The 20,683-nt window shown below is 47.9% G+C and overlaps 1 protein-coding gene and 1 pseudogene across 2 annotated transcripts; both read right to left on the reverse strand.

Annotated features, from left to right (window-relative positions):
* Positions 1–8,376: 8,376 nt before the first annotated feature.
* LOC123396913 lies at positions 8,377–12,126 on the reverse strand (annotated as a pseudogene).
* A 4,361-nt stretch (positions 12,127–16,487) lies between these two features.
* LOC123399160 lies at positions 16,488–18,955 on the reverse strand. Of its 2 annotated transcripts, none has more exons than XM_045093586.1 (3): positions 18,419–18,955; positions 17,650–17,789; positions 16,488–16,961 (listed from the first exon to the last, which is right to left on the reverse strand). In XM_045093586.1, exons 1-3 carry the CDS (start codon positions 18,665–18,667, stop codon positions 16,826–16,828), a joined length of 525 nt encoding a protein of 174 aa, XP_044949521.1. In that variant the 5' UTR covers positions 18,668–18,955; the 3' UTR covers positions 16,488–16,825. The 2 variants fall into 2 exon arrangements, with proteins under 2 accessions (XP_044949521.1, XP_044949522.1); XM_045093587.1 differs by having other exon boundaries at positions 16,794–16,961; positions 17,581–17,789; positions 18,419–18,949.
* Between the last annotated feature and the right edge of the window lie 1,728 nt (positions 18,956–20,683).

Raw genomic sequence — 20,683 nt, forward strand, 5'->3', positions numbered from 1 at the left:
TGCGTTACGTGCACGTGGCGGCGGTCTCCTGGTCCTGGCGCAGTGCACGGCTCTGAGTCCATTCACGGCCGCCACTGTCCCTGTGTGACTGACTCAACCCAACATTGTTCTTTTTTTTTAAAGCACGCTCCCTACCGATCTCATTAAAAAAAGGTCGAAGAAAGTTGTCCGGTTAATAATCGAATAACCAGGCTAAAACCGTCACAATGCGTCCGCCATAACAAGGCACACAGGGCGACGTGGCAACCTACACAAAAACGCATACACGCCGTCAAGGGGAAGAGCTCCGTCGAGGTTGTACTCCAGCGTCATCGTCATCACGCCTCCGCGAGGGCGACTTCGACTTCACCATCGACGACCACCGATGTAACCTCCACCGCAGACGAGCGTAGAGGCCTGCGTCGGACAACGCCAAACAGTCCACCACACGCGCCAGCGACCAGGCAGCTTCGACTCAGCCGACGAGCATTGTAGGATAAAAAGCACTGGACCTGCGCCGAGCCAGCGCCAGAACCGACCATCCGTCTTCACGTCATCGTTGCCGCAAGGTTCCTCCTCAAACAGCTCCGACTTCAGAAGACAAGAGAGGCACGGCGACCCCTCGAACACGCCGGATGAGACCGACTACCAAAGCCCAACAACAAATCCTGCTCCGCTTGAAGGGGCCATCGTTGCCACACAAGAAGCTACGCAGATCAACCACATTACCGGACGAGCCCCATCCGATCGCAATGTCGCGAGCGTCTAGACCCTGGAGAGTGCAAACGAGATCCAAAGTTCTTCAAGACGACACCACCAAGGAGGAAGCGACGATGCCGACGCCGTCGTCCGACCCAACCGGGGCTAATGTTTTCACCCGAAGACCTGGATCCGAGGGTGTGCAGGAAGAGAACTCCTCAACGGTGCCTCCAAGAAGGTTAGACAGCATCCACAGGCGTCGGTACCATCCGCCGGCAAACTCTTGCCCGGCAAGCTTTCGCCCGGAGCACCTCTCGATCAACACCACAACCCCACGCACAACACCTCCACTAGCTAGCACGCCTCTCACCAAGCCATCACGCCATGGCCACGCAGGAGCCACCATCATGACCTGCGCCGCCTGTCGGCTAAGATAGCCGTCGTGGCCTCGTCAGATCCACGCCATCTGGTGCCTGGGAGCACTGCCGTGCCGCCCCAAGATGCCCCACACACGAAGCCTCCGACACCACCTCTGCACAGACGGGCCAGCCACCACCTCTGCGCAGACGGACCAACCACCACCCCTCAGTCGCCGACGGGCCAGCCGCCGCCGCCTGACCCCGAGCACGGCCTCCAGATCCAGCATGGCGCGTCGCCCCTCCTTGAGCGAAGGAAAGGACGGGAGGAGAAAGCGCCCGGCCACCACCTTCACTGGAGCGTGCGCGGCCTTCGCCAGCGGCGTCCTCGGGTGGCGGCTAGGCTGGCGGGAGGGAGGGGCCGAACTCGGCGACGCGTTGGGGGGTTCCCCCGGGTCGCCAGAGGAGGGGCGGCGCGGGGGAGGATAAGGTTTTTTTTATTGCGTTGTCATAGCATCTCCAACATGCGCCCAAAAAATACTCCGTGCGTTAAAAGATTCGTTTTTTGGCGCCGGACAGCTCCAACAGACGCTGCAAAACAATGCGCGCGTTAAAAACTTTTGGGCGCGCGTTGAAAAGCGCTATCGCGCGCAGCACATTTGGTTCGCCGGCTTGCGCGCGCAGCAAACTTTGTGTCGCTGCCAGTGGGGTCGCTGGATTGGTCGCCCCACTAGTGCGCGTCTGTTGAAGATACTTCGATCCCCGCACTTCAAAAGTGCTAGAGTGGCGCGCTAAAATTTTTATTGGACGTGATATTTTTATGTTGCTGTTGTGGGAGATGCTCTCATCCATTGTTGTTCTTGTCCCTTGGATGGATGTGTCGACCAGCGTACTACGTAGTACGTGTTTCATTGCGAGGCTCGCGATCACGTCACGCACATGAATGGATAAGCCTGGCTATCCTTGAACTTGAACCAGCAGTGCCATCTGCCATGCACATAAATGGATGCTCTTTTTCTTTTTTTTGTTTTTGTTTTTTGTAGGGAAATACGTACATGGATGATGCTCTTGAACCGATCATCGTCAGCCACACCGAATCCACGGATAAAAACCGTGGGTCCGTTACCTGACGTACTGTTACGTGCGCGCGAGAGCGGCCGGCCGGGGAGGTCAACAATCATCGAGTGATCATCCGGGTCCCGGCCGGTCCATTCCTGGGGATACGGGATGCGTCGTCGATGCATGATTGCTGGATTCCTGGGCCGGATTTTGCATGTCTCAGTCACTGGTGATCGGCTATATGGCTTCTTCATTCAAAAAAAAAAAAAGGCTATATGGCTTCTCTTCTACTGCATGCTTGGTGTGTGTGTACGGGGCGATAGAACGTGTGCGGCAGGCAGTCGCTACAGCCTACGGCCAACGAAGAAGCATACGTCCTGCTAGCTCGTCCAGCCGTGTCCGGCCGCGAGTACGTACTCCGTCGCCGTCTACGATGCGTCGTGTACCAGCCGCCTCTTTCTACGGGTGCGGGCCACGATTCGGTGATCGGGCAGTCGCCGCGGACCCGGGGCATGGGTTACCTGACGAAGAGCTCTCCATCATCGACGGCGAGGGACACCCCGATCGTCACCCAATCCCTGGACCAGATTAGTACAATACAAAAGATGATGCCTAGTACTAGTAGTACTCTACTGCAGTGACTATTGCAGCGCGGGCCAGACGTTTGACTGGGACGCGTTTGGTTAACTGCATGGCTTTTTTCTTTATCATTTGCATGCTTGACCCACTAAGGTATAGCTGAGCATATGCACGTAAAAAAGTATCATCTGTATATTGATGGGTTGTTCGCATATATTTCTTTGCATCATAACTGTTGGGATATCCTACTCATGTGGTCTGTGAGGAGATGATCATTTTAAACCTTGTAGGCACTCCAAAAGAGGTGCATAAGCCCACTATCCACTAGGATTATGACCCAATGTCATTCTGGTCTTCGTATGTGAGTGGATGGGGATGCTTTACCGTCAATCCAGCAATCACCACCTAGAGTGACGAAAAATCAGTTCAGCCTTCATTGGACAATAAGAGAGAAAACCAAGTGAGAAAGGGAAGAAGAGAAAGATTGAAGGAAGAAGCAAAGGGAGCTCCTCCCCATGGTTGTGATGATCCAGATCCACTACCTTGTCTCCTTCAAGTTGCGGTTCCACCATTTTGATGAGATTGTTCCAATCCCTAGCTCTTGAACCCCAAATCTTGTTGTGTTCATCCAAGATTCAGAAATCTTGATGTATGAGATCGTCTAGTGCTACCCAGAGAAGAAACTTGTTGTATCCCACATTTGATAATAGTGAAAGAGGATTTGGGTGGCTTCGGCCCGTGGTTTTTTTCTCTCAAGTTGAGGGGATTTCACGTAAAAATCTGATGTCTCTTTTGTTGATGCTTGTTGCTGTCGAGGAAGTTATTCTTGCCATACGACACTTGTCTAAAGAGTGTCTTGTGTGATGGGTAACATTTTTCCTCCATATAGGTTGTTGCATATGTTTCCTTCCGTGCTAAGCAATGATCCTTGAATTAGTACATGATATGATGTTGAGATTACTTTGATTTTGCTGCAGTTTTTAGTCAACTACAAGTGTATTTTTGTGCTAATTCCCAACAGAGTGGCATCAAAGCCTTGGTTTCTTAGAAGGTTGCTAATCTGAGTTGCTTGATTATTGTTGAAAGTGCCGCTCACAATGCCTTTGGACGAAAGCGCTACCACAAGTGGCGTGATAAAACTTCATTCTCCCAACTACTTATTATGGAAGCCCATGATGAAAGACATACTTTATTGTAAGGATTTGTATGAGTCAATTGTGAAAGAAAAGATACCGAGAGGAGTCAGGAAAGAAGAATGGAGAGTGCTGCATAGAAAGGTAGTAGGTCTGATTCGTTTGTACATCAACCATAATATATTTGGGTTATTTATTTCCGTGCCCCATTTCGCTTAGTTTTGCTCGTTTGTGCCCCGCTCGTTTAAGTTTCTTCGTTTTTGCCCTACTTCGCTCTATCCCACTCTCGCAGGCGGCCAAGCGACCGTTTCTGCCGGATCAACCTCCTTTGACTGTTACTTGGCCCGACTAGTGGGGTCGGCATGGGGCACCTCATCGCGCTCATGAGTGGGGCTCGGGTGGGGCCGGCCTGGGGCCTCATTTTGAAGCATACCCAACCCATTTTGAATCCACCCCACGCCTAATCCCGATCTGACCGTTGCAACAGCCACTCACCGCACCCCATTTTGATTTAGTGGGGGTCCGTGGTGGGCCGGATTGACGTGTTGATGGGGTCGGTGGTGGGCCAGGCAGTCAGGCTGGCGTGCCCGGGCTCCCCATATCTGTCCAATATTTGGGTTGGAAATGGGGTGCCGATCAGCCCGGACGTTTGAGACACGTTTAGCGAGTTTGTGTAAATCAATCTTTCATGATCGGACAGTGATTGAACGGTGTGTTAGAAGAATTTAAGGGGTCCGACCGTAGATGCTTTTATTGCATGGTAATTAATAAGAGAGTCTGCTTGAGGAGATGGATGTCCACAGTGTGTCACAGTGTCACTGTACCGTACCCGCAAGCAAAATTCTCGTGCCGCTAAAGAGAAAGGTAAATGTATGGAGTATTTTCATGATCGAACAGTGTTCGAACGGTGTGTTAGAAGAATTTAACGGGTCCGACTGTAGATGCTTTTATTGCATGATAATTAATAAGAGAGTCTGCTTGGGGAGATGGATGTCCACACTGTGTCACTGTATCGTACCGCAAGCAAAAGTCTCGTGCCGCTAAAGACAAAGGTAAATGTATGCAGTATTTGCTTCCACGATCGAGCAAAGAAGCGATAATTCAGCCTCCCCATCCAATCACCAAATCAGATCGTTTGTCGTCCATATCAGCCTCCTCGTCCCCTGCTCCATCTGTTTGAGCGTCCACGTCGAGCTAGTAAATGCAGACAAGCGATGGATGGACGGATGGATGTATCATGCGAGTATGCACATATGTTGAGAACGGATTCTCCTACACGCATGCCCATACATATTATGATAGGGAACAGTGCACCTGCCCAGGCACACCTCTTCCTCTTTCACATGTCTCTCTTAGCGTCAGTGGTAAGGCAAACACGTGCGTTCTTGATCAACAGCTAAAAAAATTCTATTCCCTTCATTCAAAATAAGTGTTGCACTTTTAAGCGAGACAAACCATGAGGAGCCCAGTGGTGTGGAGATAGAATGTGTGCGGCACACAGTTGCTACAGTTTAGAGCCAATGAAGTCTCTATGTGCATCCAATCCATCCGTGTCCGCAAACGAGTACTCGACCGTTACTTCCTCCGTTTTTAAATACTTCTTTCTTTCCTAAATATATTTTTAAAGGTATTATTATGGATTACATACACATATATATAGACATATTTTACAGTATAAATTTATTTATTTGCTTCGTATGTAGTCCATAATAAAATTATTAAAATATTTTATATTTAGAAAGGGATGGAGTATACGTCTTTTAAAAGATTTCTCTAAGAACAACTCCATCTATACCTAAATAATTATAGTTGAAACGAAGTAATTTAGTTCTCTCCAACTATAATTATTTAGATGTAAAAGGAATATATACGAAATAAAATGAATGAATCTACACTATAAGATATATTTGTATATACTAGCAGATATGCCCGTACGTTGCAACGGAAAAAAAATATCATTCATCATACATACATTAGACGTTATCAGAAAATCCCATAAAATCTTTCACAAGGTCAAATTTAAAACAACATGATAAATGGTATTGTGCAAAAAACATGAAGGTGATACGGTGTTATAAGTGTACTGAAGTTGTGTTCAATTTATTAAACAAAAAAAATACCCATCTAGTTGCTGGTATCAATTCACGCCTTTGCCAGCGTTTCTCCTCACTGATGCCCAACAAATAGTGCGTTAGGTTGAAAATAGCCAAGTACATTTTAGTACTAAATGATAGCATGTGCATAACAACATTATTTTTGTCTTGTTGATATATGTTTTTGCAACTGTATCCATGTGAAGACTTAACTTAGTTTCAAACATACATTAGCAATTCAGTGTACATCATCGTACATGGGTTGGTTATTGTGCACTCGACGAATTAGAGAGAATTATTATGTGCTTGTTGTGACCTTTTGCATATGGTAATTGATAGGAATGAACATTGCTAATGTGTCGATGATCGATTTTATGAGAGTATCAATCTATCCTAGCTAGTCAATTTAAATGTGTAGGAGTAAATGTAATTATCAAAATGATAAAATGCATGATAATCTTATATTTGGAATCTACATAATTTTGTGGGTGATTTTCAGATGTAACATGTTAAATTAGAGTCAGGGCTTCGAAGATATGAAAAAAATTTAAAGTACTTGAATCTGTCAAGAAAAGATTAATCTAGAATGAAGTTATAACACTTTTGTGCAACTGGGATTCAAAATACAGAAAAAAGAAAGTAGTGAACCATCCTTGGGCTGCAAGTTAAAAAGAAAAGCGAACAGAAAAAAGGAGAAGAAGTGGGACTGGAACTCGGTTCTCCTGAGTGTAACTTCATTGATGTAGCCAATCGACCACACGTTCTCTTATGTCCATAGCTAGGGATAGCTTTATATGAAATATACGCGACGGGCTACAATTTAAAAAATACGAACCATTTTTCTGTTACTTATGGATGGCATAGTGGGTAATTTATTATAGCTTTGAGGGTATTTTCAATGACGAACGATAAGAAACATTATTTACTTTACTATTTTTTATTTACTATTATTTATATTATATATAGATAGATAGAGATTAGGTAGAGATTTGTATGTAATCCATAATATTTTTTTAAAAAAAACTTGTATTTGAAAACGGAGGGAGTATGCTACTCCAACATGAGATCCGTCCTCCGTTCAGGATGCTTGCGTATCAGCCGCCTTTTTCCACCGAGACAAGGACCGTTTCCCTGCACCGGCTCCACGTATGCGCCGGCGTGCATTGCCGGATGCGGGCGATAATTGAGCGAGCTATCGGGTAGCACTCCCCACGTGGGCCGGGAGCCAAGATGAAAGTCTGCATCGTCAGCGAGGCCGGAGTTACGGGTGGTAAGCGAATTCCTCAAGCGTCGCAGCCGGCTAGCGATAAACTTGTTTGCTAGCTGTACTTACATGAACTAACAGTGTTATTTATCAGCGGTTAGCAGCCGGGGGACCCACCTCCGACCCGCCGTTCCAGGCGTCCAGTGTACCAATGCTATATGAAACTGTTTGTCCCCTTGACGATCTCGACTGGCCAGACGCTCCACGGCCAGAGTACTTGACCGTTCTGCTTTCGTTTTTTCGTCTCTTTCCGTCTCGTCGGGCGACGGACTTTGTATAGTTGGCTGTCAGCCGTTTCCCTCTGAATGAATCACGCAGCTTTCCTGCGGTTCGTCAATAAAAAAAAGGAAGAGTAATTGACGACTGTCGTGCCATTCTGGACAATCCATCCATCCATCCATCCACGCTGCTTCCAGTCCAGACAGCGAGACGCGCCGCGCAGCGCCGTAGACCGGTAAAAAGCTCGTGCCCGGAATTTTTCTTCCCCCCGCGCGCGCGCGCGCGCAAGAACCCAATCCGTTTTGTGTCGGAGTCGTGCTTGTCCACGTCGAGGTCGAGCGAGTAAACCCAAACACATCTAGTCTGGTGGTCTAGACAGCGAATGGCAAGTAAGAGTTGATAATATCGAGAGAGAGAGACGACGAGGGGGAGAAATGGGAAATGCAACGGGCCACGGACGGATGTGGCCGCTACTCTGTCTGGCTACTCCGGACTGGCGACCCAACTGAGAACTGACCACCGGCCGGGAACCATACACATGGGGCGCGTTTGGTTACATCGGCGATCGAGCTAGATTCGGTTAGCCTGGCTCTAATGAACCGGTTTGAGGGGATGCACGTAAAAAGACCCTATATGCATATAGTTTGGTTGTCTGCATGTATCTTAGTTGTTTTGGGACAATCGTTTTTGGTCCGGTGTTTGGTTGCCCGCATTGCATTAGGCGCACATATGACACGGTGTTTGGTTGCAACCTGCATGAGTTGTTGTCACCAATTGTAACTAGTGATGAGCTTACCCCACACAATGTGAATATATAGTGCCAGCTAGTTAAACAAATAACAGTTCATCCTAACTATTATCAAATGACAGAACAAATTATTAAGAGCCATTGGCTAAATAGGGCACAGTTCATCGGTGTTGCTGCTACCAGATCTTCCTCTCTAGCTTCCTCTTCTTCTGCTGCTGCTTCTTCTTCCTCTTCTTCAAATCATGCACTAACCTCTGTTAAGTCACATTGCCTCTGCCCACTCCAACCTTTTGTTCTTCCAAGCGTCATTGTCAAATGCCTCCACACCATGGCCGGAGCTAACAACATGGTCAGGCTCGACCTCTTCCTTCTCACGCACGTGTTCATCAAAGCCCCACTGGAGGATCCAGTTATGCAGAATGCAACAAGCAAGAACAAGCTTAACCTGAATGGGGTATGGGTGAAATGGCTTCTGATCGTGGATCTTAAACCTATTCTTCAGAGCTCCAAATGCCCTCTCAACAGTTACTCAAAGTCCGGAGTGTCTGAAATTAAACAGCTCCTGTGCAGTCCTAGGGTAATTCCTACCACTAAAGTCGTTGAGATGGTACCTGGTTTTCCTGAAGGGTGGAAGAACACCCGGCCGGCATGCATAGCCAGCATCTCCAAGGTAGAACTTGTCGTTTGGGATGCTGATCCCATCAGGTCGAGTAATGCTGACACTGAGAATGTCAGCATCATGCGCTGACCCCTCCAGCCACCCAGCACATACGTGAACTTTAGATCAAAGTCAACGGCAACAAGCACATTCTGGCTTGTGCAGTGCTTCCTCCCCCTGTATGATGCATACTGTGATCTAGGAACTCTGGCAGTGACATGAGTATCATCTATTGCCCCAATGCAATCTTGAAAATGACATCACAAGCCTGTGTTAGTGCTCAACTTGGACAATACAAGCATATCAAGCCATGAAAAGTGTATACTTTCAATGCTCACCTTGAAGTATGGATACCATCTTGGGCTTCCTCGAATCTTGGGTGGAGTCCGGCGAGATGGTCTCCTGATCATCTCTCCTCTAAGCTCCCCAACAACAAAAAGCACCTGCTTGAAGTACCTAGAGATGGTTTCCATTGATCTTTTGAACGTGTTGTGAATGGCCGTGAACCTCTGGTTATTGCCAACAACATGGAGGAACATTGTCACTTGCTCTTCCACACAGGTGTTGATGTTATCTTGTAGCAGCCCCTGTTGGGGAACGTCGCATGGGAAACAACAAATTTCCTACGCGCACGAAGATTATCATGGTGATGTCCATCTACGAGAGGAGATTTGGATCTACGTACCCTTATAGATCGCACAACAGGAAGCGTTAAAAAACGCGGTAGATGTAGTGGAACGTCTTCACGTCCCTCGAACCGCCCCACGAACCGTCCCACGAACCGTCCCGCGATCCGTCCCACGATCCGTCCCGCGATCCGTCCCACGAACCGTCTTGCGATCCGTCTCATGATCCGTTCCGATCTAGTGCCGAACGGACGTCACCTCCGCGTTTAGCACACATACAGCTCGATGACGATCTCCACCTTCTTGATCCAGCAAGAGGGGCGGAGAGGTAGAAGAGTTCTCCGGCAGCGTGACGTTGCTCCGGTGGTGGTGACGATCTAATCCTGCATGGCTCCACCCGAGCTCCGCAGAAATACGATCTAGAGGAAAAACTGCGTGGTATAGGGTTGAGCAGCACGTGGCAAAGTTGTGTCTCAAAAACCCTCAATACCTCTAGTATATATAGGAGGGAGGGAGGGGAGGAGGCAGCCTCAAACCCTCAAGGTTTGGCCGAAATTGAAGGTGGAGAAGTCCTACTCCAATCCTACTTGGAGTAGGATTCCACCTTCCCACTTGAAAACTCTTTCCACCTTGTGTTTTTTCCTTATCAAACCTTATGGGCCTTAGTGGGAACTTATTCCAGCCCACTAGGGGCTGGTTTATCTCTTCCCATAGCCCATGAGACCCCTTGGGGCGTGACACCCGTCCCGATGGTCCCCGGCACCCCTCCCGACACTCCCGGTACACTACCGATGAGCCCGAAACTTTTCCGATGACCAAAACAGGACTTCCTATATATCAATCTTTACCTCCGGACCATTCCGGAGCTCCTTGTGACGTCCTGGATCTCATCCGGGACTCCGAACAACTTTCGGTTACCAACACCTATAATTCAACTATACCGAAACGTCGCCGAACCTTAAGTGTGCAGACCCTGCGGGTTCGAGAACTATGCAGACATGACCCGAGACACTCCACGGTCAATATCCAACAGCGGGACCTGGATGCCCATATTGGATCCTACATATTATCCGAAGATCTTATCGGTTGAACCTCAGTGTCAAGGATTCATATAATCCCGTATGTCATTCCCTTTGTCCTTCGGTATGTTACTTGCCCGAGATTTGATCGTCGGTATCCGCATACCTATTTCAATCTCGTTACCGGCAAGTCTCTTTACTCGTTCCGTAATACAAGATCTCGTGACTTACACTTAGTCACATTGCTTGCAAGGCTTGTGTGTGATGTTGTATTACCGAGTGGGCCCCGAGATACCTCTCCGTCACACGGAGTGACAAATCCCATTCTTGATCCATACTAACTCAACGGACACCTTCGGAGATACCTGTAGAGCACCTTTATAGTCACCCAGTTACGTTGCGACGTTTGATGCACACAAGGTATTCCTCCGGTGCCAGTGAGTTATATGATCTCATGGTCACAGGAACAAATACTTGACACGCAGAAAACAATAGCAATAAAACGACACGATCAATATGCTACGTTCATAGTTTGGGTCTTGTCCATCACATGATTCTCCTAATGATGTGATCCCGTTATCAAGTGACAACTCTTGCCTATGGACAGGAAACCTTGACCATCTTTGATCAACGAACTACTCAACTAGAGGCTCACTAGGGACAGTGTCTTGTCTATGTATCCACACATGTATTTGAGTTTCCAATCAATACAATTCTAGCATGGATAATAAATGATTATTACGAACAAGGAAATATAATAATAACTAATTTATTATTGCCTCTAGGGCATATTTCCAACAACCCCCTGATCTTGAAGGTCTAGACAAGCATGGCAAATGGTGCTCTTTTCATTCGAAGCATCCACAGAGCATCGCCGTCATTGCAGTTGTAGATGTAGTTCAGATTTTGGATCCTCTCCTGACCCCGGATAAACATTGGACCATAACGGATCAAAGGTCTCCCAACACGACGAACAGCTCTCTGGTGCATGAACATGACCCATGCCTGAATCACACTTATCAGTGGTGCTACCTGAAATATCAGACTCATCCCTGCGTCCATAACCTAGTCGACATCGACGGTTCGTACAGTGAGAAATCGATCATACACCTTGCCTAAGGCCTAACCACCGACCTAACAAAGGGGGAGGGGTGCTGCTTACCAGCATCGGAGACAAGGACGACATAGGGGGAGAGTAGTGGGCCCCCCTGTCCGCCCACGTATGCGCCTTTATTTATATTCTAACTAAATATTATACCGAACTTTATCCGGGAATCTTTATAAAGAATCCATCTGGCAAAACGAAATTTGTCGATTTCAATCTAAGGTGCACCTTGCCTTTTTCAGGTAGCTTTGTTACGCCTATTCAGCTAGGTGGGGCATTGGTCATAGCCGAAGTCGAAGCCTAAGGCCTAACCACCGACCTAACAAAGGGGGGAGGGGGTGCTGCTTACCGGCATCGGAGACAAGGACGGCATAGGGGGAGCCATGGCCAACAACAACGGGAACACCAGACCCGTCGCAAATGGCGGTGACTTTTCCGCCGCCGCTACCACCGTCGCCGTGGCCTCTAGCGCAGATCTGAAATCACAGCCGCCGCTGGTGGTGAGGCAGTAGGGTAGAAAGTGGCTATGGGTGAGCGAGTAGGGGGGTGAGGCTAATTTGGCGCTGGGACGGCGCGCCAGATTTCCCATCTCTCGACATCCCCCCTCGCCCTCGCCTCGCACCCACCCGTGCGACCTCACGCCGCACTCAGCCTGGCTCGCGAGAAACTGCCGATCCGAGTGTTTCCAGCGAGCCAGGCTCTAGGCTGCTTTGAGAAGTGTGCGATGCAGGGCCAACAATGAAACCACGCAACCAAACAGGCCTCTTCCTTCCCGCGTAGGCCTGATTGGGCTCGATGCGGGTAACCAAACGCACCCATGGCACATGCGGTGAGCAATATCATGGCATACGGTAGTACTGTAGTAGCATAGCGTTAAGAGATCGCCAATCTGGGGCAAGGCTGAGCGCCGAAATCAACCTGAATGTCCGCCTAAATCAAGCCGTCGGGGTCGTCGCATGAACAAGGCGACACATATTGGCGAGCGAGGTTCAGCCGCAGATGGATCGTTCCATGGTAAATACACCCTGACTAGCGGGTGGTGAAACGACACTGTACACTATGTACTTCAAGTTCGATTGATCGGTGGGTGAGGGGTGAGGGCAGTCCCCTGTTCACCCCCCCCCGGTCCCCGCCCCTGCGCAGAGTGATGTGTTGGCTATTTGCAGACAATCGAAGGTTTCATTCTAAATCTACCAAAAAAGATCTTGTAATGTACAACTTCATGCCACACTGTCACCAAATGAAAGCAGATCATATTGAGATTTTTCTTTTCCTTTTTTAAAACGGAGGCAAAATATTTGTCTCATTCATTAAAGAAGAGAGGAGAGTTTTATAGTGTTACAACGGACCCCAAACCATGGCATGACAATTACTCACGCATCACAACACATCCTAACTTCCTTGCACTTGCAATATCCCAAAGCTTGGTGGCGTCAATGATATTTCGCAAAAGGACTCGGGGGGCACTCTTGTGGCAAAACACCCGAGCGTTATGCTCGTTTCAAATTGTCCAGGAGACAAGCATTGTCAGGGAGGCAAGAGGACGTTGGGTCAGGTTTGTCAAGTCAGTCCGCTTGTCCCTCCATTCCAAAACGGAACCATCGAGATGCCATGAGGAGGTGTCCATGTGCGCTAGCCAGGAACTTTGGATGACCGAGTTCCAAAGGCGAATGGTGTACCGACATTTAAAGAAGAGGAGTGCACCTGTTTCGTTCTCCCTCCCGTAGAGAGTGCAAAGCCCATAGTTCTCCCAACTGCGTCGCTCCAATCTATAGGCAATCCAAATCCTGTCTTGGATAGCCAACCAAACGAAAAACTTGATCTTGGAAGGGCGCCAAGCTTTCCAGACCATGAAGTCCATGGGTGAGAGCGTAAACCCAAGAAAATGGGCCTTATAGGCGGAGGCCGCCGAATATGCCATGTCGTTCGCGTGTTTCCAGATAATATCATCGTCGATGTGCTCATCCAGGTGCAGGTCATGAACAAGCATCCATGGAGTGAAGAATTGGCACATGAGGTCATCGGAGAAACAACGTTGCTATTGATCTTCAGAATCCAAGCATTCCCATTTAGTGCCTCGCGAACTTTCCAATTCTTGCACGTGGATGCCTCAAAAATTAAAGGAGCGATATACTTGGGCTTTCGCCAAAGAAGCCACGGAGAGTCCCAGAAAGGTGTTTTTGCTCCGTTGCCCAAAATGATGGTGGTTGAGGCGTAGAAAAAAAATCCTTATCGTCCTCCGTCCATGGGTTCCCGAGCCCCACCCATAGTCTGTTTGGTTCCTTCCACTCAAACCATGGCCATCTGAGACGCAGAGCTCGGACAAACCTGCAAGTTTGAAGGACCCCAAGACCTTTGTACTCCTTGGGCTGGCACACCATCTCCCAATTCACCTTGCATTTGGCTCTCGTCGTCCTGCCCGATCCATACCAAAGGAAAGCCCTCTCTAATTTGTTGATGTTGTGAAGAGAGCGCGTTGGCACGATGAGAGGCGTAATCGCATAGACCGCGTGAGAGGTAATGACCGATTTGACAAGAGTCATGGGTCCGATAGTGGTGATGTTTTGCCCGTCCCAAGTGGCAAGCTTGTCGTGCGCTTTGTCCTCTAGGTATTGGAAATCCATCGTCTTTAGCCGCTAGACCAAGAGTGGTAGGCCCAGTATTTCACCGGGAATGTGGCCCTAGACACCAGCACACCTCTGAGAATGTGTTCCAAATTGATGCCAGCGCAACTAATAGGGATGGCCGAGCTGTTGTAAAAATTGGTGCACATGACCGTGACCTCACTGAAGCCCTTCAAGATGGTGGAGAGGTTGTCAATGTCACGCTTAATTGGAGCCATCAAGATAGCTGCGTCATCCGCATACAGGGAGGTTCTCATCATAGCGTCACGTCCGCAAATCTTATGCGGGAGAACTTTGCTAGTGGGAAGCTCTAGGATTTGATGGAGTGGGTCAATTGCGAGCAGAAAGAGCGGCGGGGAGAGCGGTTCCCCACGGAACCCTTTACCATGCTTGATAGGAGATTCGTGAATACTATTAAGCAGGAAGCACGAGGAAGACGAGCAAAGCAGCGCTACCACCCAATCTCTGAATTTGCTAGGGATCCTTGCGTTGCAGAAGGTCAAGAATGAATTCCCATTTGACCGAGTCAAAGGCCTTCGTAATGTCGAGCTTGAACAACAGGGCGAGCGTCTTGCGCTTGTGTAGGCGGCGAGCGAAGTTCCGCACATACATGAAGTTGTCATGAATGCTTCTCTTTTTTATGAAGCGCTTTGTGCGGTGGAGACGAGGGTGTCCATATGAGGGGCAAGCCGCAGGGAAGGACTTTAGCAATAATTTTAGCGATGGCATGGATGACGCTAGTGGGCCTATAGTCACAAATGCCTTCTATTCCGTCCTTCTTGGGCAGGAGCACCACATTGGCAGAGTTTAACCATCGAAGGTTGGATGTGTGAAGGGAGTCAAACCGTTGTATGACTCGCATGATATCCGAGCACTTCTTGAAAAAGACACCCGTGAAGCCGTCTGGGCGAGGAGCCTTGTCACTCGGCATCTCCTTAATGGCCTCCCAAACCTCCTCCTCGGTAAAAGCGACATCAAGGGTTTGCAAGTCTATGGTCTAGACGTTGAGCTCCTCCCAATTAAAGTCAACACCGGTACTGTTGCCCTTCCTCATGACCTCCGAGAAGTGGCCATGGATGGCCTTTTCGTTTTCACCGTGGTTGGTAACCCAACCGCTCGCAAGCTTAATGCGGTAGATATGACTCGTCCTTCTCCGGGCATTGATGCGATGATGAACGAACTTTGTGTTTGCGTCGCCCTCTTTAAGGTTGGCAATCCGATCACATTGACTTTTCCTGGCCCTCTGAAGAACCACCAGACTGATGACCCTACGCTTGAGTCTGGCACGCGGGTCAAGCTCTTTCGGTGAAAGCAGACATGCTTCCTGCGCAATATCCAGCGGGAGAATCACGACAAGGGCCACGTGGAACTGAATGTTGGCTTTGGAGAAAAGTCTTCTGCTCCATGCAGCGAGCCGCAATACGACCTTCTTGAGCTTATGGTGCAAGATGAGATAAGGCTTCGTGTGCGGCACAATCTTGGTCCAGGCCGTGTGGATAAACCTCATGAAAGTGTGGACAACCTCATGAAAGCCCGACAGGGAGGCCAAGACATTCTCAAATTTAAAAGATCGTGGCCTCTTAGGACCATTGTCATCGACCAACGACAGAGGGCAATGATCAGATAGGGAGTGTGTACAACCTCATGAAAGCCCGACAAGGAGGCCAAGACATTCTCAAATTTAAAAGATTGTGGCCTCTTAGGACCCTTGTCATCAGCCAACAACAGAGGGCAATGATCAGATAGGGACGATGGCAGGACATGCAACGCGTGGGTGTTGAAGGTAGTGTTCCATTCAGCGTTGCAGAAGGAGTCAAGCTTGCAAAAGGTGGGGTTTTCCCTCTCGTTGCTCCAAGTAAATCGCCTATTCTGGAGATGAATCTCCTTGAGCTCATAAGATTGCAGAGTGGCACGAAAGCTCATAAGATTGCAGAGTGGCACGAAAGCGGTTGATCCTACTACGATTGATGTTCGTAGGCATCTGGGTTGCACATGGTACAAACTTGCAATGGCATATACTCTCTCTGTTCCTAATTATAGGTCCTTTTAATAAAGATTCCAATACGGATTACATACGGAGCAAAATAAATGAATCTACACTCTAAAATATGTCTATATACATTCATATATAGTTTTTATTGAAATCTCTAAAATGACTTATACTCCCTCCGTCCCAAAATTATTGTCTTGACTAGATACATTCATATCTAAACAAATCTAAGACAAGAATTTTGGGACGGAGGGAGTATTTAGGAACGGATGGAGTACTTCAAATCACTAGTGAGTAGTAGCAGTAGTACTTAAAGCTGGATAACAAAGGGGTCTGTTTAAACCATAACAGTACCTCAAATTACTAGCCCAGACCTGTCACTCAAGGCATGAATGGCTGAGACCTAAACGGAACTGTTGAAAGTATACAGCCCCTCTTTCCCTTCACTTACAATCCACTACTACTGTTAGTTTGCATCCAAACAAACGATATCAACTTCAGGTCATCGAATTGACAGGGAGAAGGTTCTGTACAGACCGAAAGAATCGTATATCGGGAAATTTATTGCAGCAAGGAAAAAATATATTCTAAGCGGCTAGCATAGCTCACCGCGGAGGTTAGCATTTACCAGGAGTCAGGAACTCAAACTTCAAAAGACAACAAGAAACGTGCATTCAAGAGAACTCCACAGTGTTTCCTCTAAACAAAACTTCAAAGTGCCTTTCTTCTGAATCATTTCCGCTTAGCACTCTCTTCCGCTCTAGTAAATGCATCAGTGAGCACATCAACGGCCCAATCCTCGGCATCCTCCTGCAAGGCAGAGATGTCAAGATAAGACTTAGCATTAAGCTCTAAAGCGAAGGTAGGTCAAACCTCAAAAATGTATGCAGGTTGTAACTACTGCGTTAGATAAGGATGAAGGTAATATAAACATACTAGAAAATAGATGACCTGCTGCCTAACCTACCAACACTGAGGCACAGCCACGTATATATCGAAAAGCAATACAATATGTATAATACTTGCTTTTAAAATAACGGCATGTTTGAGTGACTAATGCCTTCAGAATTACTACACTGATGAAACAAAAAATATATACCGAAAACTGCAAGCTATAGTTTCCTCAAGATATACTTTGGCTACAGGTTCTATTATACTCTAAATTAAATAAGTGTCTATCATAATCACTCAAATCCAACAGAATATAACCAAATAACTAATGAGAACACGATGTAAACCAAACATGTGTATGATATCTAATAAATCGAGCACCGAAATGCACAGGTGACCCTGCTAGTTATATATAGCAGGAAGTTGTTGAAACATGGAACATCAGTATCTACCATGCACAAGCAATACATTAGTTTTCAGCACGGAAGCAAGACAGTGGATCCAGTAAACTCACTCCAAAGAGATGTTCGTAATATACCATCAACTATAACAGAATTGTATACAAATGAATCGACGAGATGATAACAGAGAATTTATGTCTGCTAACTTTGACTCAAAAGGGGTCCTTGGCCTGACTTCTTGGATTTCATCCCACTCTTCACGTGAAAGCATCCTTACTGTTCCTTGCTCAGGGTGACTATTCTTAATCTTGCGTTCTCTCCTTTCTTGGTCTGTAGCTTCGTGTTCCTAACCAAAAAACATGCAACTAAGCTTCAGAACATGCCAAATTCAGAACAGGCAGAAGATTTTCTGAATACATGTAAACAGTGCCGAGTTAAACTATTTGATCGACATATACAATATGCAGTAGGTAGATAATTTGGCAAAAAATCTGGGTGATTAGTTCATGAAGAGAAATAACTAACATAAATTCGTTTGAACATTTCTTGAATGAAGCCATTAAAAGGGGACACACAAACTCAAACTGTGATATGGAAGAAAAACAACGATACGTGGATAACACAACATTTAGAGATGCTCTATTCACTACTCTACCACTGGTAGAGAATCATTTCATCCAATAAAAAGTTTCTTGTAAAGTCTCTTCCCCAAATGTATTTTATGCGCTGTTGACAATACTAACAGCCACAATAAAATTCAGTTCGTTCATAGAGAGGTTACATTTCTAGAAACTCACATCTTACAAATCCATTATTCACTAGCGCACAATGATCGACCTTAGCGCTTCACATGCATACAACACAGATCACATGATTAATCATGTGTTAAATCCTAGATGAACATGTTTAATCAAATGTACGCCAGTTGCATCTGCAATTAACCCTAGCCAACACCGGAGTGGGGGTGGAGGATACCATCATGAGAAGCTTGGTGAAGAGAGCGACGGCGGCGGCGGTGAGGATCATGGGCAGGGTGACGGAGTCGAGCCATTTAAGTGACTCCGGCGTCGGCACGAAGAACTCATCGCGCCCTGGGTCGCGCCGACGCCGGCGAGAGCGCTCCCGCTCCGCCACGCTCAGCCGTAGAAGGCTCCCCGTGGATCCCTCGTCCAGCACGGCCTGCCTCATGGCCGCCCCTCCCCGGCGCAGCGCTGTCCGCAGCATCGCTGCGTCCACGCCGCCGGCGATTTAGACGGGACAACAGGGCGAGGGAACTGGAGCCGTCTTAGGGGAGGTGCGCGTCAGTCGCCGTCCGCTCGCTCGCTCCCAGGAGCACCTAACGACGCATGCTGCGCTGCTCTCCTGATTCCCCTCGGCTGCGGCGGCGGTCGTGTTTCGCCGGCGCTTCAGGAGGGAGAAGAGAGACGAACCAGGCACAGCACGACATTAGGCTTGGCTGGCGCTCGTAGCAGCCTCATGTGGGCCGGCCCAGCTGCGCGCTCGATCTTTCCCTTTCGTTCGACGCAGGTGTTCGGCCCTTTGTTCACAAATCTGAAAAACGTGGATTAAGAAATTATGAATTCGAAAACAGTTCACAAAACTGAAAAGTTCCATCAATTCTAGAAATACGTTCATCAATTTTGAAACACATTTCGCAAAATATTGGAAAATTTTCATCGAACTTGGAAAAAGTTCATCAAATGTGAAACAAAATTATGGGATATGAAAAATTGAAAAAAGTTCACAAATTTGCAAAAAAAGTTCATGGAAATTGGAAAAAGTTCATCACAATTTAAAAAACAACATCAAATTTGAAAAGAGCTCACTAATTTTAAAAAGAAAAATTCATCGAATTTAAAAAGGTTCATAAATTTTTGAAAAATGTTCATAAATTTTCCAAAAAAATCAAGAAGAAAGAAAGTTTCTCGAATTAGGTAAAATAAAATTAAAAAAAGGATAGAATAAAGGAAAAAAACAAAGGAGAAAGAAGAAAACAAAACAAAACATGTAAGTAATCACGACAAGTCAAGTGGTCGAGGTGGTTGTCGCATCTTACACTAATCCCGCTCATCGTGGGATCGTATCCCAACTCTCACATAATTTAGATACAGAAAAAATAAATCAAAAATGGATCAATCCAACGCGACAGAGGGGGTGTGCGTCCGTTTGAGAGAATGGAAGAAAGGGGTGGTTCACATGCATACACCATAGATCATATCTTACAAATCCATATTCACTTCCCCGTGGATCCCTCGGCCAGCACGACATGCCTCATGGCCGCCCCTCCCCAGCGCAGCCTGTCCGCAGCATCGCTGCATTCACGCCGCCGGCGATTTAGACGGGACGACGGGGCGAGGGAAGTGGAGCCGTCTTAAAGGAGGTGCGCGTCCATCACCGTCCGCTCGCTCCTAGGAGCACCTAATGACACATGTTCCGCTGCTTGCCTGATTCCCCTCGGCCGCGGCGACGGTCGTGTTTCGCCGACGCTTCAGGAGGGAGAAGAGAGACGAACCAAGCACAACACGACATTAGGCTTGGCTGGCGCTCGTAGCAGCCTCATGTGGGTCGGTCCACGTGTGTTCTGAATTATACCCCTTAAAATACCGTGGCCGCTCTGGATCAGGCTCGAGAGTTAGGATCAGGCTCGAGAGCGTTTAACTGATCTAGGATCTATTGGCTTGTCAACGCAGGTGGAGCCGCGGTGGAGAGGACGGCGCCGAGAGGGGGGAGCTACGGTGGTGGTTGTGGGGCGACACGGGGAGCGGGCGGCATGGTGAAGGGGGCGGCGTAGGGAGAGGGCTGGCCCGATGGTGCATGACAGGGAGGGGGCGGCGCGGTGGTGGTTGTGGGGCGACACGGAGAGGGGGTGGGAGAGAGACACAGAGGTGGCTGGAGGGAGAGAGAAGTGAGGTGGGGAGATGGGGGCGCAAAGTGACCTTTATGTGACCGTCCCTTTGTCGAAAAAGAGGGGGAGACATACGACAAAGAGGGGGAGGCGGACAACAAAGCTGCAGCTGACAGCAAAGAGGATGGAGACAGATGGCAAAGAGGGGGGCACACCCGCCCACTTAATTGACGGTGCAGTGGGACCTGCATAGGCTCTCTGCCGTCTGCCAGCACTGATGGCAAACATTATCTTTGCCATCAGCCAGCTCTTTGCCGTTTGTTTGTTGGCAGCTGATGACAAATAGTCTTTTTACCATCAGGGAGCAGACGACAAAGATCAGGCAGATGGTAAAT

This window comes from Hordeum vulgare, chromosome 5H (genome assembly GCF_904849725.1).
Source record: "Hordeum vulgare subsp. vulgare chromosome 5H, MorexV3_pseudomolecules_assembly, whole genome shotgun sequence".
Classification (NCBI taxonomy): Eukaryota; Viridiplantae; Streptophyta; class Magnoliopsida; order Poales; family Poaceae; genus Hordeum; species Hordeum vulgare.

Coding starts and splice junctions, on each gene's coding strand:
- LOC123399160 (XM_045093586.1), bottom strand. CDS start 18,667: ATGCTGCGGACAGCGCTGCGCCGGGGAGGGGCGGCCATGAGGCAGGCC. Junction 17,790..18,418: donor TCACCAAGCTTCTCATGATG/GTATCCTCCACC, acceptor TTTTTTGGTTAG/GAACACGAAGCTACAGACCA. Junction 16,962..17,649: donor AGGACCCCTTTTGAGTCAAA/GTTAGCAGACAT, acceptor TCTGCCTTGCAG/GAGGATGCCGAGGATTGGGC.